The 25,659-nt window shown below is 45.9% G+C and overlaps 1 protein-coding gene across 3 annotated transcripts in view; it reads left to right on the top strand.

Annotated features, from left to right (window-relative positions):
• The window catches only part of NBEAL2 (neurobeachin like 2), a 157,632-nt gene that overhangs the window by 87,904 nt on the left and 44,069 nt on the right, over nt 1-25,659 (top strand). For 2 of the 3 annotated variants that reach the window (XM_036738106.1, XM_036738105.1), the window contains exons 7-19: nt 324-409; nt 1,902-2,208; nt 4,129-4,235; nt 6,795-6,881; nt 9,959-10,042; nt 12,124-12,222; nt 15,517-16,121; nt 16,964-17,096; nt 18,198-18,317; nt 21,366-21,702; nt 23,659-23,741; nt 24,606-24,698; nt 25,338-25,509. In XM_036738106.1, coding sequence (XP_036594001.1) covers nt 324-409; nt 1,902-2,208; nt 4,129-4,235; nt 6,795-6,881; nt 9,959-10,042; nt 12,124-12,222; nt 15,517-16,121; nt 16,964-17,096; nt 18,198-18,317; nt 21,366-21,702; nt 23,659-23,741; nt 24,606-24,698; nt 25,338-25,509 — 2,313 coding nt within the window. The remainder of the gene's footprint in view (nt 1-323; nt 410-1,901; nt 2,209-4,128; nt 4,236-6,794; nt 6,882-9,958; nt 10,043-12,123; nt 12,223-15,516; nt 16,122-16,963; nt 17,097-18,197; nt 18,318-21,365; nt 21,703-23,658; nt 23,742-24,605; nt 24,699-25,337; nt 25,510-25,659) is intronic. The other variant, XM_036738107.1, reaches the window with a different exon arrangement.

Here is a 25,659-nt window from a genome sequence, read left to right as displayed (position 1 = left end):
CATCAGACCCGGGGCTCCCTAAAGGCAGGGTCTTATACTCCCCACCAGACTTAGGGGAGGGGAACCTGGACAAATCTTGTTCCATATGGGCCCCCCCCTTTTTTTTTAGAGAGGAAGTGTTATCATTATAACCTCAGTCTTCAGGGTCTTGTGATCTGGCCCCTGGGACATACAGCCAGCCAGGTTGGAAAAGGAGAGCCGGAGACATTTCTCAACACACAGAGAAGAAAGACCCTATTTGTCTCTTTGGTGTAGCTGAGGTAGCTCTGGTCTCAGCCCTTCTCAACCTGAATCTGATTCTCTTTTCTCTCTTTTCACTATAGAGAGCCTCCAGGATGTTGATCTTCTTCCTCCAATCCTGCAGTTACGATTCATCCACCTCTTTGGAGCCATCATCACCGGCGGAAAGGTGCGGCTGGATGGTTGGGGGCTGGATGGGGTGGGGGTGGAGGAGAGAATGGAATCTTAGTCAAGGGGGGAAGAGAGTTAGGAGTTTGAGGAACTGCACTGTGGGATGTTGAAGTGAGCTAAGGAATCGGTTTCAGGGCATCTTAGGAGGCCAGAAAGATTTTTTTTTTTAATAGCCTGGTATTTTAGGCTTCTCTCCAGGGATGTGGGCTTTGAAAGCTGCCTAGGAGGCAGCATTGGGCTGGCTCCTAGGCCTATGTCTGCCATTTACTAATTTTGTATCTTTGGGCAAATCATTTATCCTTTCTCTGCCTCAGTTTCCTTCCCAATAAAATGAGTGGGTTGGACCACAGGATCTCTAAGGTGCCTTAAAGCCCAACATTTTTATGTTCTAAGATCTGAGTTCTGACATTTTATGTTTAAATGTCACTCTCTGTTCTCTGACATTCTGTGTTCTAAGTTTCCTTGACCTTTTGTGTCCAAAGATCCCTTCCAGGACTGACATTCTGTGTTCATTGTTCTAAGTTTCTAAGCACCTACCCGGCTTGTAGTAAGCCCTAAAAAAATGCTTTTTCTTTCCTTTGTTCCTTCATTCTTTTGTTCTTCCCTCCTCCCTTCCTTTCTTTCTTCTTTCCTTCTTCTCTCCCTTCCCTCCTCCCTTCCCTCTTTCCTTCCCTCTTAACTTCCTCCCTCCCTTCCATCCCTCCTCCCTTCCTTCTTCCCTTCCCTCTTTCCTTGCCTCCTAGCTTCCTTCCTCCCTCCCTCCCTTTCTCCCTTCCCTCCTCCCTTTCCTTTTCCCTTCCCTCTTTCCTTCCCTCCTAGCTTCCTCCCTCCCTCCCTTCCTTCCTGGATGTGACATTCTGTATTCTAAAGTCCCTCCCAGCTCTGAAAGTCTGTGTTCTGAGGTCTCTTCCAGCTCTGGCCTTCTGTGTTTCAAGGTCCCTCCCACATCTGATATTCTGTGTCCTAAGATCCCTTCCAGCTCTAGCATTCTCACAGTTCTGGCATGCTGTGTTCTAAGGTCCCTTCCAGCTTTGGCAGTCTATAATTTCATGCCTTGTGGCCCTGTATTTTTGGGTGGGTTAAGGCCCTAATGGAAAGAGGTCAGTTGAGTCTTCTTGCCTCTTCCCTCCTAGAAGCTCCTAAAGGAGACTGAAAGGAGCCCCCAGATTTTTCCCTAAACCCTGGACAATAGGACTCAAGGGTTGCCTTGGAATACAAGGCAGGAAATTTGGGGGCCAGTCCCAGCTCATCTTCTTCCCTAATGGCTACACCCAACAAGGGGCAGGTCTTGCTTCACATAGAAGGGGTCCAGAAGAGGGCGAGAACCAAGATCTGGGAGGTGATAAAGTAGGCTAATTGAAGGAAGGAATTATAGGAATTGTTCTCAAACCTCTGGAGCCCTAGACCTTGGAGCACTATATTGGGAGACAAATGTGTTCTGTGTCCTGCGTCTACTACTCTATCTCTGTGCCCCTCTTCCCCCAATCCAGGAGAATGCACAGGCTGCCGTCACCCCAGCATCTGTGGAAGGACTCCTGGGGGTACTTCGCAGCTGGGGCGGCCCTTCCCAGGACCCCCACCTCCTGCGGCTGGCCCTTCAGGGGCTAGTGGGAGCTGTGCACCTCCTCCATGCCAGTGGTACCTCTCAGCGGGGCCCAGAACTCCGAGCCCTTCTGGAAGGCTATTTCCGAGTCCTCAACACAGATCGACCCCCAGCTACAACCCAGGCCAATAGTCCCACCCCCAGCCCTACTGGTGGAGAAGAAGGCCTTATCATGCTCCGGGTCAGCATGCTTGGTATGTAAAATCTAGAACTTTTCTCTAAGGGGAGGAAAATGCCTGGCGCTCATTTGCCTAAAGGCTAGGTTCCCTGAATGGCACAGTATCACCATCTTAAGATAAGGGTAAAACAGTGAGAGTAGATCTGCTGTAGGCCCAGTTGGCCACATTTCTCTGGACTGCTTCTCCCCCATCCAACTTGGACCTTAGACACTAAAGCCCAGAGAGGTGAGGCTGCTTGTCCAAGGCCACACTGTGACTTGGTAGTCGAGCTGGGTCTTGGACCTAGATCTTCTGATTCCCTGACCAACATTATTTCTACACCCTTGACTCTTTTGGAACCCCAAAGTCTTCGTAGAATCTCAGAATTGGGAGGGACTCTAGAGGTCATCTAGTCCAGTTCTGCTGCCTGAGCAGAAATCTGCTTTACGATATCCCTTAGGTTAGTGAAAATAAAGAAGTCATTTTTTTTTCTCACCAAATTCTCTGGTCTCTTTGGGGAACCGAGTTTACAAACTCCTAATCTTGCCCTTCCCTCTTATTGTGGAGAGGAGGGACTTGTTCAAAGTAAAGCAGTCATCCCACTTCTATTTGAAGACCACCAGGGAATAAGGACCCTCTACTTCCCAGAGCTACCCCTTCAACTTTCATACAGTTCTGAATGTTAACAAGTTTTTCTTTATATTGAGCCAAAATCTGCCTGCCTGCAACTGATGTCCAATCATATCTTCCCATTCCTGTTCTTATGACTGTTGTTTTTTTTTTTTATCCAGGTGCAGGACTTAATATTTACCCTTATACACATTTATCTTAATAGATTTTAGCTTGTTATGATATTTTTGGAGCCTGATTTAGCATCTACCCCTCAGCCCTTACCTTCACTGTCTCATTTAGAAGTTTGGGGGGATGACAATGAGGCACTGGGTTTAATTTTTTGATCTTCCAGATGGGAAGGAGGTGGAGAGGAGGGAGAGTTGACTCTAGGCCAGTGAGAAAAAATAGTCTAGGTCAGGGATAAGCCACAATTTTATAAAGAGTCATTACATCATTTATAAATTTTTGAAGAGCTAAATTTTACATTTGAATACTTAACTGACTTCATCAGTGTGGGGCTTTCCTCTACCAACACAACAGATCTTCTCCAGACCTTATCCCAGACCTCTCCATGCATTTCTGGGGCCAGAAAATTCATCTCCCTGGTCACCAGCCTTCTGGTGATGAGCACCTCCTCACTTTGCTAGGGTAGTCTCAGATGACAAATACACAATTACTGACCCCACTACACACTACACTGTTAGGAGGGTTTTTCCTTCAATTCTCAATTTGCCTCTTTGCAGCTTCCAGTTCTGCCCTCTGGGCCCGAGGAGAACAAATGTAATCATGGGTCCACATTCCAGCCCTTCAAGTCCTTGAGGACAGCTGTCATTTGTCCCCCAAATTTTCTCCAGTCTAAAGATCTCAAGTCCTCATACGAAATGAACTTAAAGCTCTTCCCTATCCCAGTTGGGGTCCCTGGACCCTCTGTCCAGCTTATCAGTGTTTTTCTTAAAACATAATGACCAGAACTGAACGTAGATCTGATCTGACTAGGGCAGATGAAAGCAGAATTATTCACCTCTTTAGTTCTGATTACTGTTCATGTCTTAACACAGCCCAGCATTGCAGTGACTTCCTTATCTACTGTGACACACTGTTGAGTCATACTGAGCTTGCCGGCCACTGAATCCTCCTGATCTTTTTCAGATAAACTGCTTTATACTCACACCTCTACCATCTTATACTTGTGAAGTTGGTTTTTTGAACCCTGGTGTGAGAGTTTGTTTTCCTGTATTTGAATTACATCTTATTAGATCGAGCCCAGTATTCTTGACTGTAAGATTTTTTTTTTGAATCCTGACTTTGTCATTCTCTCTTCCTCTTCTCTCTGCCCCTTACCAGATGCCATTCCAGAGATGCTGGACTGTGCTGACCGCCCTGTCCTCCAAGCCGTCTTCCTTAGCAACAACTGCTTTGAACACATCACACGCCTCATTCAGAACAGCAAGGTAGGGGTCTGTCTTGGGGGTGGGGGTGGGGTGGGCAATGACAGGGCTCAGCCCAGGGGGTAGAGATGCCTACCTTCTGCTTGAGGTTTTCCCAAAGCTCCCACCCTTAGCCCCCACTTGCCTTAGTTGTCCCTGTGGTATTCCTGGAGGATCGTGGCAGGTGATGGGAGTTCTCCTGCTAGAGGACCATCATTTGGAATGGTCAGATCCCTGGTCTACCTCAAGGCAAGGGACTGACCTTAGTGACTTCACTGGGCTTGGGGATTTTGGTGGGTTCAGCCACTGGGAATTCCCTGCCTGTCTCCTTGCAGCCTCTTTCTCTTGGCAATGCCCCCGGACAGGGAGCCGACTGTACCTTCTTCCTGCTTTCCTTATCCCTTTTCTTCTATACTGTGTTTTTTCCTTCTTTTGCAGTTCTGTAGGTGGGAACAGGGATAGACAGATGGACTTACGTGACTGGATCCTGACTAGCTCCCTGGGAGTCAGGGATAGAACCACACACTTAGATGCATTACCTTTTCCCATCTTTCCTCCAGCCTTCTCTCCTATCCTGCACCCTTTTCTATTATTCTCCACTGTGTCTTGAGTTTAAATTCCAGTTCTCCCAGTAACCTTCCATGCGACCTCAAACAAGTCACTCTACCTCTGTTTTCTCATTTGTAAAATGAAGGGGCTGTAATGTAATCTCAACTTGACAGACATTTATTAAGTGACTGCTAGGGGTAATGCGCTGTACTTGGTTGGTTCTAGAGATTCAGAAAGAAAAATGAAAACAATCCTACCCTCAGAGAGCTTATATCTGATAGAGAGGCAGAGAGTACCACACACACACACACACATGCATACACGGACATGCGTGTGTGCGCATCTTTAGCATTTGGATCCTTTAGTGAGCTGGAGCATTATAAAGGTGAGCATGCTCTTTCTGGGTTCTGAGTTCTCCCCAACCTGCCCCTTATTAACATACCCAGCTCTGAACCTTTAAGGGTTTTATCTGTCAAGTCTCTTCACATGGGTCCCTAGAGTTTTGGGGCACATCCTCTCAACTCTGTGCTGCTGGCTGCCTGGCCTTATCCTCTGCTACTTGGGATGCTTAGAGTGCACAGGGTTGGAGGGGAGGAATTAAGGCTGATGGCACCTTCTTCCCACGGTGGTTGTGAGAACCAAATAAGATAACATTTGAAAAGTTCTTTGTTATTAAAGTTATTAAATGCTAGCTTCACAATGGAAATTATTTCATTGGGATTCTCACAATGTGGCCTTGGGGTCATTGGGCAGAATCTGAGAGCCAGAACTGCATCACAAACATAGTAAAAGCTGTCTTGGAAAGGTCTCATCACAGTGTGGTCTCATCTGATATGGGAAAGCTTGACACGTTGGAACAGTACCAGGCCCTGCCACAGGATACCAGATACTGGAGAAAGGAAAAATGACTCCTCTACCCCGCCCACCACTTCCCTGCCCATAGCCCACTGGAGGAGAGATGCATCAGGGGAGTGGCTTCCTTTGAAACCCAGACAAGGTAGTGGTGACTGCTCATGATCCACATGCTCACTTGGGTCTTGTTTTTACTCTGTGAGCTGCTAAAACCACCAAATGGCATAAAGTTTGGCCTCATTAAATCTGCCAGTTCTTTTGATGGCCCTGCTTCTGCCTTAAATACACCTGGTCATGGTGCCCCCAAGTGCAGCTGCTGGGGCCAGTGCTGCCCGGCTGCCTGTCTCCCCATGCATGGTTCATTGCCTCCAGGCTGAACCTCAGCTACTTTAAGCTATACTGGAGGTGATAGTAGTAATAGTGGCCGTAATGACAGCTTAAAGGCAACTCAACTACAACAAACATTTATTTTTCAAATAATTGGCTGCTGTTCTTTTGTTTTAACATCACTTTCATCTCTCATGTGTCCTTCCCCTCTCCCCCCCGCTGCCCCAGAAAACCATCCTGTATAACAAAGAATAAAAAAAGAGAACAAACATTTCAGCAAAATTAACCAGGGTGTCAAAATAGTTGAATACCATACGCAGCTCTCCCCACCCTTAGCCTTCCCCCTTTGTAGAGAAGCAGGGTAAGGTGCCTTCTCATAGCCCTTCTTGGGGGCTAAGCTTGGTCATTATAATTCCACAATATTCAATTTTAATTGTTTGGTCTTTTTTCCAACAAACATTAATTAAGTACATACTATGTATAAGGTACTAAGCTCAGTACCAGAGATATAAAGATGAAATGTAACACAGTCCCTGCCCTCAAGATGTTTGCATTTTCTTGGGAGGAATACAACAACAACAACAACAACAACACACACACACACACACACACACACACACACACACACACACAGATAAGTATAATGCATGGTAGATTTCAAATAGGGCAAAGGAGAGATCCAGCTGACATATTCTAGGAAAATTTGCTGAGAGACAAAAGATCGACAGCCGGGTTTTCTGCCATAACCCATTTTCTGTCTCTCTCCTTTTTCTGCCTTACCTCCTTCTCCCCATCCCCTCCCCTGCTTCTCTTTCTCCTCCTCTTTTCATATTGGCCTGTTGCTCCTTCCGCTAGCTCTACCTGCGGGCTAGAAGCCCGGTGGCCCCAGAGGGGGGCAACGATCTCGCCACTCAGTTACTGACCGAGCTCGATATTCAGAAGGTACCGCTTGATGTGCTGGTTTGGGCTTCCTGGGGTAGCTTCGGGGCCAACCGGAGATGCCAGCACCATTCCCCCACCCCCAAAGCCTGTGTTCCCCACTCCACGCTAGCCAAGCAGAGAAGGCTACATGTTGGTCGCAGTTCTCTACCCTCTTTGCCAGGAGTACAGTGTGAGGGTTAAGTTCGAATCCCTCACCAGTCTGTTCTCAGGGTCTGAGGAGAATACAGGTGGAAAAACAAGAGATAGAGATAGAAATAGGTGAAAGCCAGATTGTGGAGGCTTTAGACCCTAAGCGAGGAGCTGTGTTTTATGCCAGATACCACAGGAAGTCACTGTCGACCTGTTCTATCTAAGAAGGCTACTGAGAGGAGGATGTGCATTCTAGATCAGTGGAATGAAATCACTGCCTATATAAAGTCACAGACCCCTTGAAACAGAAGAGTTCTTTGTCCTCCGTGTCACTGTAATCCTGCCCTTGTTCCTCAGCCTCATGGGGCACCTTTGGCACTGCCAGGATGTTTTCTCCCATTGTCTGCTCATGGTGCTCCAGCACCACAAGCTCATCATACATGCTTTCTGGATCCCTGGTAAACTGGGAGTGATCCTCTCCCTTTAGCTGGCACAGATCCAAGCCCCTGCACAACTTAGAAGTTTTAGGAGTTGTAGTGGCTTTAAAATAAAAACAAAAGCAAAACCAGTCCCTTGGTAGCCAGTGGGGTCCTGAGCCACCTCTTTGAACTCTTTGTGGCTGGTCCTTCACAGTCCTTTGTTGATCATACTTGGAGCCCCTCCAGCTTGGTGGGGCTTACCAGGGCTTGGCCTATGATGGCATAGCCCCCCATGCAATGGATGAGGACTTCAGTGGAGAAAAAACTCAGCATGTCAGTGAGAATAAGGGGGGCCAATCTGTTGAAAACACATGCAGAAATATCCCATCATGTCCCCATACCTGATAGAATAGCAGATTTTTGATTAGTCCTTGCTTTGGATGATCTAATCCCTTCCACTCATGGATAACATATGTGTGGAGAGCACAAGCATGGTGTAGTGGAATGGGGACTGAACTGTTGCCTTCCTTTGAGGACAAGTGAGGTCCTGTGGCTACCAGACTGGGTGCCAAGTTCACTTGGCCTCCCCAAGACCCTACTGGGGTTGAGGGTACTTCAGATTAGATTGTTAGCAGGAAAGGACAGGACAAAATGGCTCCAAGTTGAGGGTGGTAGGTCAACATTAAAACCCAAGGGAAGGCCCTTAATCTCTTCCAACACAAGATTTTCTCACGGCCTCTGGGGTGGGGGATTATCAGTGCTGGCATCCCCAGTGTGGGTCTGGTGGTGGCTGGTGGTGTGTCCTGGCCATGCATGGTGGTGAATGAAGCTGGTTTTCCTTCCAGATTCCCCTAGTCCTCTCTCTGCCTGATCCTTTCCCTGTTAACCCTCCTTTGCGTCCCCAACTCCAATTGTATTCTAACTCCAACGCCGTGTCACACATTCACAGGAACTGGCTCATGGGGTCAAAAGCTTCTCAGGTTGGTGGATCATAGAACTGTAGTGTTTCAGAGCTAGAAGGGACCTCCAAGAGCATCCAGTCTAATTTCTAAGCAAGACTTGCCTTTACAGCATGCCCAATAAATCTCCTCTGGTGAGAGGGAGCTCATTTTTTCATGAGACTGCCCATTTCCCTCTGTGACTCCTTGAATCCTTAGCATTTTTTTCTTCATATTGAGCCAAAATCTGCCTCTCTGTAACTCCTGCCCCACCTTGCTCCTAGTTTTTTGCTCTGGGGCCAAATAGTACAAATATGATTAATCTGCTTGGCCCCACTGCTGAAGCCACTTCTCCTGGTGTTCCGGAGAAAAATGCTTTTGTCTGAAAGATAGGAATCTTTATACAGGAGCTCATCAGTGGCCACAAACTGGATTCAAATCCAGCTTTGCCACTTAACAGTTTGATGTTGGACAAGTCATTTCCCCTATCCGAGACTCAGTTCCCTTCTCTGTAAAGTGAGGGGATTGGTTTTGAGGGTTTTTCATCTCCAAATTCCTATGAGTCTGGGTAGTCTGGATCCTTTTGGATTCTAAGACATCATTATTCTCAGAGGAGAGTTAACCAGAAGGAGGGAATAGGTGACCTCCTTTTTAAATGAGGTAGTAGCATTGAACTCTTAGTCGGGCTCTTTTCCCATAGCAAGGCAGCATCCAAGAAGTTTCTCAAGATTGGGTTGAAGGTCATGATAATGAGAGCTCCCCACTCCTTGCCAAATTCAGTATCCATTCTCCATTTCTCTACCCCCCCCCCCCCACCTCCCCATTCCCCTGCTTGCTTAGAATCGGTGGAGGAATCTATTCACATGCTTCCTTGATTGTAGATATGATCAGCACACATTGGGTGGGAGGGAGAAGGGTGTAGGGGAGGGAGAAGACAGAAGTCTAGAGAAATGGAGACTAAACAGAAGTCTTGGAGGTAGAGAGAGGTAGAACTCTTCCTGGAATCGAAGGTCTGGCTGGCTTAGGGAATGAGTCTTTACTTTCCCACTCAGCCAACCACCAAGTCCCAACCACTTCACGTTCCCCTGGTACTTCATTGCCTATGTGTTCTGAATCCTGGTGGGAATTGGTCACTGAGCATGCTCTGTGGCACCAAGAATTCCAAGATTACTACCCAAGTACCTGGTCCTATCTCTCAGTGTCAGTCCAATTATTGCTCCTGGCATGGGCTTCAGCATCAAGGTTCTCGGCATCATGGCTGCCCCGTCCCATGGATACCAGACCTTTTCAGTCAGCATTGAGCAAAAGAATGTCTCCTTCCTAGAACTGGCTGATGATATGAGATGATTGGACAGAATGAGGAGATAGGATATTGGACCTTAGTGTTTTCTCCCTGGGAGAGTTTTCAGAATGGAGTTCCTTTGTCATCCCTTAGGGGGAGCCCTCATCTCTTTCCACTTCATAACCTCCCAATCCCCCAAAGACTCTAGACCCTGGGGACCAAGTGACCAAGTGACTGGATAAGGAGGGAGCAAAGAACTATGTGAACTCTTAGTCCTTTACAGTTTTACTTCTTCTCCTTACCTTGAAGGTACTGGACAAAGACACTGATGCCATCGCTGTTCATGCTGTCAGGGTACTTACTTCCATCATGAGCAACTCTCCATCTGCCAAGGTAGGTCCCTATTGGACAGGATAAGGCATGGGAGACATCTTAGGGTGCTTCCTGCAACTGCTGGGCAAGGAGCAAGGGTAGGGAGGCTGTAGTGGACTATGGCTGCATGGTGAACAGGTGGAGCCCAGAGCAACAAGGAGGGACTGAGAGTATAGGATAGGAAAAGATATGAGAATAGTGTTAGCACAGTGAGGTAGGCAGAGCAACTTAGCTTTGGGGCTTACAAGGGAGCAGTTGCTATCATTATCCATAAATCACCAAACTTTTTCCTAGTCTGAAGCTGTACTAGTGTTCCTAAATATAACTTTATACTATGACTGTGTTGACAGGAGGAAGAGAAATAGATGAGACCTCTTGATTTTTCCTTGATGTCAGAAAAATACAACACAGGAGTTCTTTCTGGTGGTCCTGTATGGCTTTCGTTACCTGTTTATATTTTGCATATACATAGAGGGTCTTGTGTGCCAGATTGTGTTGTAAGCCACCTGAAGTCTTGGGCACAGAGAATAGAAGGCAGTGTTGATTCTGTCAAAAGAATAGTTGTGTCTTTGAGCCCTTCCCTATTCACTCAGATGTCTCTGTGTCAAGAGACTCTAAAAGGGAAATGAGCAGAGCTAAAGATCTAGGACTCAGTGATTAATCCAGAGATGGGATGCATTCACATAGCAAAGGTCAGAACATGTAATGGACAAGAAGGCCAGGTAGTTAGTCAAAGTTAAAAGAGTTGGACAGGTCTCAAAGGTCATCACAAACCATGGGTCTTCTTAAGAATTAAAGCTGGCCAAAAGTGGAATGGCTTGCTCAAGATTTGGTTGTTTCCCCCTTTTTTGAGGTCCTCAAGTCTCAGATGCTGGACAAATACTTGTCACATATGTTGTAGTGGGGATTCTTTCATGTATGGGCTCAACCAGATCAGGGCCTCTTAAACTTTTTCCACTCTCGACCCCTTCAGTGCTTCTTAAACTGCAGATCTCAACCCCATATGGGGTTTCTTCTGACTCTCATTCTCTTTTTTTAAAAATTAAATTATTTTGGTTAACAAAATCTCTTTTCAATCTCCCACTTTACTGTTTTGCCGTTGGGAGTTGGAGGAGACAAAACCTTTGCAAAAAAAAAAAATATGAATAGTTGAGCAAAACAAATTCCTGCATTGGCCGTATCTAAAAAGAAAATCATCTTATTCTTTACCCAGAATCTATCACTCCTCTGTCAAGAGGTGAGTCGCATGCCTTATTATCAGCCCTTTGGAATTATGGATGGTCATTGCGTTGACCAGATCAACTATCAAATTCTATGATTCTGTGACCAGGGCCTTTGAAGAATAGGATAAACTTTGGTTACTTCGTAAAGTAGAGAGATACACATTCTAGGCAATGGAAAGCATCAAGTGTGAATTAGGAATAAGTCTGGAGTTTGGGGGAAAGGGCGGAAGACCAGCCTAATAGAAGAACAGGGCTTCTGAGGTTGGGCTGGGCTGTAGGCAGCAACAGGGAATAGTAGAAAGAGCAGTGGATGAAAAGTCAGGAAATAAGTTTGTGTCTTAGTCCCTGCGCTTCCTAGCTGTATCTGATCTTGGTCAAGGCATTTCCCACTTTAGGGCCTCAGTTTCTTTGTCTTTAAAATGGGGATCATAATAGTCTCATCTTCTACCTCACCAGGTTGTGAGTAAAATTCCTCAAAGCACTATGGGAATGAGAGCTTATCGTAATTATTAATATTCAACCAGTGTGGCCCTAAATTCTCTTTTCCACTATAGAAGGTGTTTTTAGAAAGTTTTTTAAATGAATTTTTTTCAGGCAATAAGCATTTATTTTCTGTCCCATTTCTCTCCCCCAATTAAACAAAAACAAAAAAAGAAAAAGAAAAACAAAACCCTTGTAACAAATACTTATAGTTAAGCAAAATAAATTCCCATGTTGGCCAAGTCCAAAAATATATGTACGATGATGATGCATGTTAAGTTCATCTCTTCTCTGTCCAGATGGTTGGTCATTGCATTGATCAGAGTTCTCAAAGAGTTTGAAAGAGTTCTTTCAAAGTTGTTTTTCTTTATAATATTATTGTATAAATTGTTCCTTCAGGAAGTGTTTAAGGAAAGAATTGGCTATTCCCACTTGTATGAGGTTCTGAAGAGCCAGGGTCCGCCCACTAGAAGGCTCCTCCAGGAATTGCTCAACATGGTAAGAAAGTGGGAGTGGGGGAAGGGATGAGGGAATGATGAAATTTCTATTAGCTGTCATTTGTCTTAGTGGATATCAAGACACCAACTGGTCAAATTTGCAAATCTGTCTCTAAGGTTACTCTGAGCTCCCTTGTCATGTCCAATTTTTACCAGTCCCTGAACTCTTATGTGTATCCCAGATAGGGCACACATGCAGAATTTTTACAAGATATGGGTAGGTGGGAGTGGTCACGTGCAATGGTTGGCATCCAGAAAGTATGCGATTTATGTCTCTGTGTCTCTGTCTTCCCTACCTTGGATACTGCATGGTATAGTGAGGAGTATCTGTTTCTTCATTCAACCATCCATTCATTCATTTTTCTTTCATTAATTAATTCATTCAATCAGTATTTATTTAGCAGGGTTTTCTAAAAGCTTTTAATAAGTTAAAATTGCATTAATATTTTATATATGTATATATTGCATGTATACACGCATATATAATACAATACATACATAGATAGATATTACATATATACATATATACATAATGGCATGATTGAGACTTGAAATCTGAGAATCCTAGTCTAGTGCAATATAATATAATTTACTTTGTGGTATAAACAAATTAATTACCATCTCTGGGCTCTAGTTTCTTCATCTGGAAAATGGTAGCAGCCTGAACGGAGGATTCATGTGGATTTCAATGAGGCTGATTCTGTTTTCAGTATGGTTTCATGGTTTAATCAAACAAGCACTGGACCGGGACTCCAGAGACTTGGTTTGGAATCCTGACTCTGGTACTCCCTTACAGAAGTCACCTGTATTGACCTCAGTTTCCTCATCTGTAAAATGAGAAGGTTGGACTCGATAACTTCCAAGGTCCCTTTCAAATCTCAGGTCTATATAATAAGTCTATGATCCTATTAATAAGAAAGTGTTGCTTGTCAAATAACATCAGACTAATTAACTTGGTCTTTTGTTGAGGGAATTTGGTTCCATGGTGAGATACTACTATAGGCTTCTTCACTAGTCTTTCTATTCATAGCTCTGCTAATCATAGCTTGACTGATTCATAGACCATCAGAGCCGAAAAGCAACTCAGACTAGACAACATCAGAGGGAGAAGGGATCTTATTCGTTCATTTAAAAAACATTCTGTGTTCAGAGTCCTGTGCTGGAGGAGACATAAAGGTTAGATAAGATACAATCCCTATCTTTGTGAAGCTTATAATCTAGTAGGGAGACAAGAGACAAAAATGAGTATGACATATAATAGTAGATTAGTGCATTAGAGAGAGGGATGCAGAACAAGGTATCTATGGTGTGTCATCATTACCATCCGGGGGGAATCCAAGAAGCTTTCCTGGATGAGGTGGTATTTGAATCAGGCTTTTAGAGGATAGAAATCTGACTTAACTGTTTTGGTTAAGGTCACCACTTGGTTAAGATGCCAGTAATCCATTTTTCTGACCTTCAGTGCCATTCTTGTCTCCTCTTTCTCACTCAACACATCCCCATCCAATCAATTACCAGATCTTGCATTTCTGTGTTCATAGTGTTTCTCATCTCTCTCTCTCTCTCTCCTTTCAGGTCACACAGCCACCAACCACCCTCTGGTCTGGACTATTGTAATAACCTTCTAAATTTGTTTCCTTGCTTCAAGTCTCTCCCCATTCTAGTCCAGCTACTATGGGGATTTTCTTTAAGCACCAGTCTGTGTCAGGTCCCTACTAAATAAATTTTGGTGACTCTTCAAAACCTGCCCCCAAACCTTTCATTATAGCCTTATTACATCTTACTCTTCATACACACTCCAGTCTAGCTAAACTAGTCTTTTTACTGTTTTCTCAAGAGCTCCAAGCCTGGAAACTGGAACATGTAAGTTTAAATCTGGTCTCAGACACTTACTAGCTGTGTGACTCTAGGCAAGTCACTTAACCCTGTTTGCCTCAGTTTCCTCATCTGTAAAATGAACTGGAGAAGGAAATGGCAAACCACTCCAGTATATTCCAAATGAGGTCAAGAAGAATCAGACATGACTGAAATGACTGAACAACAACAGAAATTATTATTAAGCATGATTTCTCATCTCTTTGCCTTTGGATAGACTGTCCCTTCATGCCTAGAATGCCTTCTCACTTCAAGGCTCAGCACCATCTTCTAAATGAAGGCTTTTCTTATTTCCCCTAGCTGCGAGCGCCTCCCCACATTCCCCTCTGCCCAAAAAAGAAAAATTGTCTTGTATTGATTTATTGTATGTTTGGTGCATATATAATAAATCAGTACATGATAATTTTTAAAATCAATACATGCACACATCTCCTGGCTAGATGGTGAACTTCATACTAGGACTCCTTTTGTCTCTCTGTCCTCCGTGCCTAGCATAGCACCTGATAAATGATTGGTGATTGATTAGTTGATCGCTATCTCTGTCTAAGACCTCAGACAGCTCAACAGCTTGATCTGGCATACAAGACTCATCTCCCCTCCTCACCCATCACCCCTACAAATAGCCTCATGCTTCAAGGGACACACACCCATGCTAGGCAAAAATCTCAAGGACATGTGACCTCCACAGCCTCTCAGCTGTCTTCTTTCTCCATTTTTCTACTGTCTCCTCTCTTTTTCTTCTAACACTATCAGATTCTGTAGTGCTCTACAAGTCACTGTGTTGAGCGCTGGCTTCCAAGTAATAGCCAAGCTTCTCTCTCTCCATTTGTGTACTAGGTTCAAGTAACATCAGAAGAGAGGGGCTGATGCCTCCCTCATGACTGTCGTCTCTGCCTTCTACCTCCCCAGCTCAGCTTCTTTGCCTGTCTTACAATGTTAAGTGTCCCCAAGCTCTAATTTTGTGACCAACCTGACTTTGTGACTAATCAACTCTCATTCCTTCTACCTCCCTCTGAATACTGGGAGAATTGTGACACTCTCTTAAAGGGCTAGTGACACTCCTCCCTTTCTTTTATAATGTGCTCTATGGATTAATCAGGTAAAACATACTGAAATTCAAACAAATTAAGTTCCCCTTCCCATCCCCAAGACTGGCTTCACAAGACTGGCATGAGGATCAGGGGCAAAAATGTAAAAATCAGTGAATGCCCATGCTGGAAAGGACCTTATAGACCATGGGGTCCAGCCTCTTTTTCCTACAGATGAGGATGCTACAGATGATGCCCAGAGGAATGAGCTGCCATGTAGCTAATAAGAGGCAGATACAGGGTTTGAGTCTGGATCTTTGGACTCCAAGTCTACGGTGTCTTTTCTACTCTCCTGTGCTGGGATTAACTTGTTTTTCCCTCTACCCTGACAGGCTGTAGAGGGGGACCACAGTGCCTGCCCACCTCTCCCCATTCGGAATGAGCAGCCTCTGTTGATTCTGGCCCAGTGGCTTCCAGTCCTGCCCTCTAGTGACCTCCAGGTGTACCTTTCAGAGAGGCTCCGACTCCTGTGCGATGGGGGCCCTCTCAGCCGTACCACGTGTGTGAAAGCCGGCCTGGTCAGCTACCTGTTGGAAGCTCTGGGGACAGAGCCAGCTCTGAAACGCCAGGCGGCAGAGCACCTCCTGGAACTCCTGCAAGCCCTGGGGGGCGTCTCCTTGCGGCCAGCAGAACTGAGGTGCCTTTTCCGCCTGCTCTGGACAGAGCCAGGCAAAGGTGCCCATCCCTACACTGCTGCTGTGATCCGGGCTCTGTCGGGAATGGCTCGTCAGAAGGGGCCGGAGCGGGCCCTACACTACTTCGACCTCACACCCAGCATGGCAGGCATTATGGTGCCTTCTATCCAGCGGTGGCCGGGGGCTGCCTTCTCCTTCCATGCCTGGCTCTGCCTTCACCAGGAGCCACCCACCCCCAGCCTCCAATGCTCCATGTTCCACCCTGCTGGCCCCCCACAGCTCAAGAGGAAGCAGCTCTACAGGTAAGGGGGTAATTGGTGGGATGTGACTGGTTGGTGGTGATCTGTGCCCCATGAGAGGAGGAGGAGGAGGATGAAGAGGAAGAGGAGGAGGAGGAGGAGGGGGAGGAGAAGAGCGGGGAAGGTGCTTTCAGGACTTATAGTCTAGGCAGATTCAGAGGATCAGGGCCAGACAAAGGGAATTTAGAGCCATACTGAATATGTTTCCCAAGATTTAGAGCTGAAAGACACTTCAGAGGCAATATAGTATGATCCCCTCCACAGAGGGGGAGACAGAGTCCCAGAGAAATGCCTTACCCAAGGCCACATAACTAGGAAATAACAGGTAGAACCCGCATTCTTTACCTCCAAATCCAGAGCTCATTCTCCTAACACTATCAAGTCATAGGACCTGAATTTGAGTCCCAACTGCTACTTACTACAGGACTGACTTTGAGTAAATCCCTTCTGCCCTCTGGGCCTCAGTTTCTCTCTCTGGAAAATAAGAGGGTTGCACTAAATGATCCCTATGGTCCCTTGCAGCTCCAAATCCTATGATCCTTTGACAGGAACTATGTCTTCTTTCATCTTTTTAGCTTCCCCAGTGCTAAACACAGTGCCCTACACTTAGGAGGCATATAATAAGTGTTTGTTGAATTAGATTTGGGGTGGTGGATAGGGGGATATAATTATGTGCCTGGGTGGCATGTGGGCTGGTGGATGGTGAGTGGGAGGGCATTGGCACCATTGTCTTGGATGAACCAATGCCCCGAGGCACTGGTGTCCACAGGGGCCACCTCCCCTGCTTACTCTGCCTGGGAAGGGAAGGTGACAACAACTCATGGTGGGGGCTGTACCCGGCCCAGCTTTTTCACACCCAGTGGTACAGGCTTTGAAGCCTTCTTCACACCTGCCGGAATGCTGGTGGTAGCTGTGTGCACCAGGAAGGAATACATGACAGTATCGCTGCCCGAGTTCCCCTTCAACGACTCTGCTTGGGTGAGCAGGGGTGTGCTGGGAGGTGGAGAAGATGGAGTTTATATCCTAGGCACTTCTACCCCCAGCCTCACCTTCTCTCTGCCTTTTCCTTCCTGCCCTGTCTCTACTTTCCCCAACCTGTCTCTGTAAGCAATCTTGATAAACTACTCAATGAAAATCGGGAATCATAATGTGGGAGAGTGGAAAGAGCCCCAATCTTAAAGTTTGTATATTTGGGTTTAGATTCTGACACTCACCAGCTGTGTGACCTTCTCAAGTCACCTTGTGAAGACCGAATTTCTGTTTATTCTTCTGTAAAACAAAGACCCTCTAACTTTGAGGGGCTGTAGTGAGAAAAACATTTTAAAAACTTTAAAGTACTAGGTAGAAGTGATCTGTTATATATCAATCATAGGATGTCAGCGCTGAAGGGGATATTAGAGACAAGGTCATTGGGCTTGAAGTCCTGGCTCTGTGTTTTCCCAATAGAATGTAACCTCACTGAGAGCAGGGCTATGTCGTGTTTTGTCTCTGCGTCCCTGGTGCATAGTAGGTGCTTAACAATTTCTCGAATTGGGTTGAATTGCATTTACTGCCCACATAGTTTGTCTTAACCTTTCTGAGACTCCATTTCCTTCTTTGTTAGATGAAGGTGTGAAGCTAGATAATTTCCATGGCCCTTCCCAGCTCTAAATTCATCAGCCATTTAACCCAAGCCTGCCATTTTGTAATAAAGTCACAGAGTAGAAAAGAGACAAAGTCATTCGGGACTAGGAGCCAGGTTTCTTGATTACTGGGCTAGTGACCTTTCCTCTACCAGGGGGACTTCAGTACCTGCTAAATATCCAGCCCTGTACTAAGTGTTGTGGGAAATATGATCAAAAGATAACATATATCTTCCCCAACCTTGGAACACTCTAGTCTGCTGAGGAAGATCCTGTGGACATCCACCTCCCTTTTCAGATAGGAGAGACAAAGTTCTCAGGAACAGGACCCAAGGCATCCCTGGACAGGTGACAGGGTGGGGACTTGGTAGAATCTGGAGTTGTGGCTCAGCCGTGAAAACCTCCTGCTTCCCAAAAACAGAGCTCAAGGAATCTAATGTAAAGGTTCTGCTTTCAGCACAGTGTTGCCATTATCCATGTTCCTGGACGCCGACCCTTCAGCCAAAACTTGCTGTACATCTATGCCGACGGGCAGCTACTGAAGACAGCCCCGCTCCGCTGCCCTTCCCTCAATGAGGTGAGTATTGGGTTGGGGGAACTGGACCATGTACTCCTTGGCCCCTTCTCCTAATGGATCATGAAAGCAAATGCCCCTTTGAGCTTCCAAAGAGTGAAGGCTATGGGAGGAGGTGTGAAGAGGCAGGGGCAGATCTTTCCTCTAGCAGCCTGTCTTCAGACATTACATAGACCAGACAGTCATGCTATTTTCATAATAATACCAACTTATTTCAACCTCTATTGTGGTAAATATTTATAGACATAAGCCACAACAAAAGCTCCTTGGGGTCCTCAGTCATTTTTAAGAATGTAAAAGGTTCCTAACACCAAAATGTTTGAGAACTGCTGCTGTAGTCCAACCCACTTCTATAATTTTTTTTAAAAAAATTTAAATTCTGAACTTAACAAACACAAAATAAAATGAACATTTCCATATACATAATAAAACAGAAAAAGAGATTCATACATGAAATTATGAATCTCTATTACATATAGCTTTTCTTTTTAAGTATATAATAAATTCAAAACATAAATCTATAATAAATTTGGCATATAACCCACTCGTTTTTACCCAGAAGGAAGCTCAGGCCCATGAGATTGGGACTGGTCCACAGCAAAGTGACAGATCCAGGACTAGACTGCAGATCTCTTGGATTCAGTCCCAAGCACTACATGGCCACCTGTGCCCAGCCCTATGCCCTGTGTCACATAGATACTAGCCAAAGCAAAGTCCTAGGGGTGTCCCTCCCCTCAACTTGGTTTTCCATGGGCTGGTTCTAGTTGTAGGTGTATGTTAGGAGTTCCCTGGGGGGTTCAAATATCATCAGTCCCCTTTGCTTCCCCTAATACTGACCCCAGTACCCCCGGCCCACTTGGATCTACAGGCTGCTACCCACCTTCCATTACGTAGACACTGTAGCCATTGCCAGGGGATATCCCAGCAGAATTCCTGATCCCTGCCCTTCTTCATAGACAGAGGCAGCATGATATAGTTTAGAAGTTCTTAAACTTTTTGGTTTCAGGATCCCTTTATACTTTGTCCTGTGTACAAAAAGTATAAAGGATAAAAGAGCTTTTGTTTATGTGGGTTATATATCTATAGACATTTACTGTATTAGAAATTATGAAAATAGTTTTGAGGAGGGAACAAGATGCATACTCAATTGGGTAAGGAAATCTATCTTAACCTACAGGAAAGTAGGGGGGAAGGGGATAAGGGGGGGGGATGATAGAAGGGAGGGCAAATGGGGGGAGGGGGTAATCAGAAACAAACACTTTTGAGGAGGGACAGGGTCAAAGGAGAGAAGAAAATATATGGGAGGTGGTATAGGATGGAGGGGAATATAGTTAGTCTTTCACAACATGATTGTTATGGAAGTGCTTTGCATGACTACACATGTATAACCTATATTGAATTGCTTGCCTTTTCAATGAGGGTGGGTGGGGAGGGAGGAAGGGAGAGAATGTGGGACTCAAAAGTTTTTAAAAAGAATATTAAAAATTGTTTTTACAAGCAGCTGGGAAATAAGATATACAGGCAATGGGGTATAGAAATCTATTTTGCCCTACAGGAAAATAAAAGGGAAGGGGCTAAGAGAAGGGGGAGCAGATTGGTGGGAGGGGTAATCAGAATGCATGCCATCTTTGGGTTGGGGGGAGGGGAGAGCTGGGGAGAAAATTGGGAACTCAAAATCTTGTGGAAATGAATGTTGAAAACTAAAATAAATTAATAATCAATGAAATCATAAGTAAAAAAAGAACAAAATAGTTTTGACCTCACAGACCACCTGAAAAGGTATGGAGACCCCCAAAGGCCACTGGTATAGTAGAAAGAATATGAACCTGGGCATCAGAAGACCTGGGTTCCAGTTTTGTCTTGGGTACTAAATAGCTATATGACCTTGGAAAAGTCACTTCCTTCTCTGGGACTTAGTTTCCTTGTATCTAAAATGGTGATAATAATACCTCCAATTGTGAGGAAAATGCTTTATAAGTAAGCCCTAGTGTGTTATAGACACACAAATATTTTATTGTTCTCTCCCCCTGCTTCTCTTCTACTGACTTGTCCCCAAAGGCAGGGACAACCCCAAGAGCCTCATGATAGCTGGTGAAGACAGATCAGTCTGCTTCATCCTCCCCATCCTCTACACTTTATGTGTCAAAGTGAAGGGCCTAAGACTCTCCATCTTGGCTTGCATTCTCCAACAGTCCCAGCAGACTTAGAGGCATGGCCTGCTGAGAATTATAGTCACTACCAGCCTCACCAAGGCCCTTCTCTAAAGAGAAGGTGGGAGACCCAGAGGTTGGGTCCAGCCACTCATTCATCTCAGCAAAGATTAATTAACCACCTACGGTATACAGAGGACTCTACTCAGCACCAGGAGACTCAGTGGAGTTGGTATTGGGGGATGATATATAATTTAGGTAAGAAAAGACACAAGTCTCAAAAGTTGAGAAGTAGATTTACAGAAATTTTGAAAATTAAAAGTTTTGTGGGGAAATTTAAAATATACATGTAATGCTAAAACCTCCTTTTCAAATCTAAAGTCATTCTGTTAGTATAAGAAGAATTAAATGTGTTAAGGATAACTGTTTATAACATGACCCATTTTGGTATATTTAGAGCTCAAAGAATCATAGAAGTCAGAACTGAAAAGCCTGGAAATGTTTTTCTGTGTTTGTGTGTATGCATAAGGGATATATTTTTTAATCTGTATTCCTAAATTTTTTAAACCAGAAATAAATCTGAAGGGAAAAAAGGTTTTTTTCTCCCCACTTTTTTTCCCTTTTATTTTTTTTGTTGGCCAGTGTGGTATAGTAGGAAATGTACTGAATTTGGAATCAGAGAACATGAGCTCGAATTCCAGTTCTGTTACTTCTGCTCTGTGAACCCCAGTTTCCTCTCCTGTAAAATCCTGGACCAGATAGTCACTAAAATCCTTTTCAGTTCTAAAGCCCATCATCCTATGAGTGTGAGGTAGGGTCGGGTCTATACAGAGACCCTAGCCCTCACCCATCTCTGATGTCCTCTCTCTTTCTTCTTGTTTTTGTCTGGCTTCTTTCCTAGTCCTTCTCTTCCTGTTGCATTGGCTTGGCTGGCCAACGAACCACAACGACCACCACAGGCCCACCTATCTTCCCTGGTCCAGCCTACCCACCACAGCTGCCATTCTCTGCCCACCCATCCCTCTCTCGATCTCAGTCGTTCCCTGCCAGCATGTCTTCTTGGGGGCCCAATGCCAACATGGCGGGGCCCTCACGGGAGGGAGGAGTGAGTACCACTCTGGCTGGGAGCCAGGACACCGAGTGGGGCAGCCCTACCTCTCTGGAGGGCCAACTGGGCTCTGTTGTCATCTTCCATGAAGTCCTTCAGCCAGCACACATCAGAACCCTTTTTACCTTGGGTATGTAATTCTCATGCCCTGGAGGGTTGGTGAAACGGAAAGAGGGTTGATGATAAGGGCTCCTTTTCAAGCCATCTTTAAACGCCAAGGGCCTCCCCCTTTTCGGGCAGGTGGGAGGAGGTGGTTTTGTTCCATACTATTCCCCAGACTCAAAGCTATCCAGTTAGATCACAACAAGACAAGTTGGAGGCTAGAGGTCTAGCTCCTGATTGATTGAAAATGGTTTCTTATATCAGCCATTCGATAAAAACTTATTCAGCATAGTGTATATGCTAAGTATCATAGAAGGTGGAAGGACGGGCAAAGGCAAGGCTATAGAGGTGAATGAACCATAGCCCTTGCCCTCAGAGAGCTTATAGTCTAGTTGGGAAGTGAGGCATGATGTGTGTATCATGAAAAGTTCAAAAACAGTAAGGCAATGAATGACAGCTGCCAACTTAATTTGGTTCAACATTTACCAAGTGCCTGCTACGTGCAGGGCCCCATTCTTGATCGCTGGGATTAAAAAGACATCCCTTGCCTTCAGGTACTAACAACATAGCAAGGGGAGGATACACATTTGTACCTATATCAGTATAGTTCGAGATTGCTTTAAAAGCTGTCTTGGGGAGAGCCCAACAAAGTGCAGTAGGATTTTCCCTTGGGAGATCAGGGAAGGCTTCTGAGAGGAGATGACCCTTGAGCTGGGACTTTAAGGAAAAGCAGGATTTCTACACGGGAGGATGAAGAGAGGGCAAGCACGCTACAGTCATTGGGGGCAGGGGAGGGGGTGCCCTGCAGCAGTGGGGACTGTGATTATTACCTGTTGTCTGTGTGACCTTAGGGAAGTTGTTCCTCCTTTCTTAGCCTGGATTTCCTCATCTGTAAAATGAAAGGGTTGGACTCAGTAATCTGTAAAGTCTTTTCCAGCTTAGTGTACAGCCTAGTATATAGTAAGTGCTTAATAAGTGCTTTATCTATCTATTATATAAATCCAGTTAAGAGTCACTGAAGGGTGAGAATACTCACCCTCCCTGCTGATACAGTTGTCACTAAGAGAGTACTTTGAGATAATGTGGGTAAAGCATTTTGCAAACTTTAAAGTGCCACATAAATTCCGGCTGTTATCACTGCTGTCAGGATTTCTACAGTCAGGGATGAGGACATGGTATGTTCCAGGCATGGGGGATGATGGCCTATGCCAGTGCATGGAGATGGTAGAAAGCATGATGGAACTGGAGAGCAGTTAATGGTCTGTTTTGGCAGGAGCATGAAAAGGAGCAGAGGGAAGTAAGGCTTTGGTGCCAGACTGTGAAGGGAGTTGTATACCTTTCTCTGCACGTACTTTATGCTATGGGTAATAGGGAGCCATTGATGGTTCTTGAAGGGAGTGATGTGGTCAGACATTTCAGATTCATATCCTAATTTGGCAGTTATCGTCCTTGGGCAGGGCTACAGGGAGAGGCCACTGAGGTTTGGAGCAGTCAGGGAGACATTAACAGAGCTGGGAGGCAAGGCATTTGTGCACCCCAGTATACAAACTACCCGTATGTGGGCACACACACTCACACATGCCCACAGAGGTTGTAGGCAGTCTGCCAGAGGCTTTGAGCTTTAACATAACACAAGTGACTTTAATCCTTGCGGGTCATGGAGAGTAGGGATTCTGCTTCTAAAATTATGTGCACTCATAAGAAGTCATATTAAAAAGGGCCCCCAGTGGTGCCCCTCTCTGTCTCGCACCCTGTCCCTGGGCCAGCTCCATTTCATGGCACAGCTGGCTCTGGGTAGAGTGAGACTGAAGGATGGGACAGGTCCTGGGGTCAGGGAGGCTCCATAGAACAGGTCCATCCTCCCAATGAGGGGAGCCCAGATGTGTGAAGTGGGGCAGGGGAGTGGGACCAGCCCATTCTCTTCTTCTTGTGGGGAAGATGGAGGATGGGGTGAGGGCCTGATGCTTTTTTCCCCCTTCTCCAGGGCCCAATGAGACGTCTCCCTTCAAACCAGAGGGGGAAATGCAGGATCTCAGCAACAAGATGCTTCTCCACTACACACCTCAGGTTCCAGCTCTGCCTCACCCTGTGCCCCCACTCTACCCCGGTCCTCCATCTCTGTCCTCTCTCCGCTGCTTCTGTCCTTGTATTTTACCCTCAGCCTCTCCCCTCACCCTCTTGTCTGTCTCTGTCACCATCCCCCATCTCTGCCTCGTTCCTCACAGCTGTCCCTCGTTTTCCATCCTCCGCCCCATCTGCTCTTCTCTACAATCATCTCTCACTTTTTATCCCTATCCATCCCCGTCTTCCATCTCCTCCACCCTTTACCATATACCTATCACCTGCACCCTCCTCCTCCTCCCTCACTGTGTGACCTCATTCCTCTTTCTTGTGTCCCCCACAATCTTTCATCCCCTATTTCCCACAATCTTCCCACATCTGCTATCCTCTACCCTTTTTCTGCATCCTCTACATTCATTCCTCACCCAATCTCCCGTCACCATTTCTGCCCACTATTGGGTTCCACTCTAGAGTCCCTATCTTCATTCTTATACCCAGGGTGGAGTTTGAGGGCTAGCATGGGATGTAAGAATGATTTCTGTATAGTAGGGGTTTTGGCCCAAACAGGAGTCAGGCATCCTGAGCTCCCCAGCTGCACATCCTGCCTTTTAATCCTCCCACTTCCTGTCTGCCCCCAGGGTGATTTCTAGCCTCTCTATCAAGGGAGAGCCTCTCAATGGACCCCTAGGTTCTTCCCCCCCCCACCCTCAAAGGTATCCCAGCCTGGGAGAGAAAAAACATTCCAGGGAGTGGAGTAGGGCCATAAGGATCACAGGGACCACCTTTCCTTTTCCCTTCCTTCCCACTGGGTAAGATTAGTAGGGATTGGAGACCCCCAGGCCCTAATGGCTTACTTTTCTCTTCATTCAGGCATGTAAGAATAAAATCTGTCTGGACCTGTCTCCTACTCATGGGCTAGACGGGCGCTTAACAGGCCACAAAGTGGTGAACTGGGATGTGAAGGTACGTGAGCATGATTGCAGTCATCGGGAATGTTCTGTGGGTAGGATAAAGTGGGAGGCAACAGCAGCCTTATGGAGTGATTCCTGGTTCCTGGCTAAGACAGCTGGGATACCTCAGATGCCAAAGAAAGCAGGCAGAGCTGTGGGCAAGGAGGTGGTAATGGCTACTCTGTCAGAGCAGTGAGAGACCAGTCATAGGCTTCCTTCAATATGGTTCTGTTTTTGAAAAAAATCTGCTTTATTCTGTAATCTTTTCCATTACGTTCCATTTTACTTTGGCCTGTTCTGTTTCATTCTGATCATTTAACCTCATTCTGCTCCCTCCTGGTCTTCCTTCCTATAGTCCCAAGGAACTTATGATCTAGAGACTGGAGAGATGAGGCTTCAGTGTGTGTATAGGAGGCATTGTTTGATGACTCTCCAAGCCTGTTGGGGGAAGGTCTGGACAGGGGGAGACCTTTGTGGGCTAGGACTGTATAAATGGCCCCGGAAAGATGGAGTCATGTTTGGAGAGTGTAAGGAGAAAGAACGGGAGGGAGGTGAAGAACCCAGGCAGACCCTGGAGCTTGGGGACTGTGGGTTCCTGGTGTGCAAAGGGAGGTGTTGTGACCCTCCTGACCCTCACCCTATTATTCCCTAGGATGTGGTGAACTGCGTGGGAGGGATGGGAGTTCTGTTGCCCCTCCTAGAACAGGTGGGTTCCCAGCCCCAGGAAGCTGAGGGACAAGCTGAAACCCATGACCTAGTGGGCCCCGAGCTGACTTCCTCCCACAATGCCCAGGGTCTGCTTATCCCCCTGGGCAAGTCCTCAGGTAAGCCTCTTCTGTCTTCTGAAGAGCCTGGGCCCTTCCGTGGAGGGCTCCTTGCTCTCCTGTACCTGGGTCTGGCTTCTCTGGAGAACGCTTTTCTGTCTTGGGGGGCTTTTTGGACCCTTTCCCACCACCCCCTGCTTCAGCCTCCTC

This window comes from Trichosurus vulpecula, chromosome 9 (assembly GCF_011100635.1).
Source record: "Trichosurus vulpecula isolate mTriVul1 chromosome 9, mTriVul1.pri, whole genome shotgun sequence".
Lineage (NCBI taxonomy): Eukaryota > Metazoa > Chordata > Mammalia > Diprotodontia > Phalangeridae > Trichosurus > Trichosurus vulpecula.
Note: the sequence above shows the minus strand (reverse complement) of the source record. Positions and strands in the feature narration are given on the sequence as shown.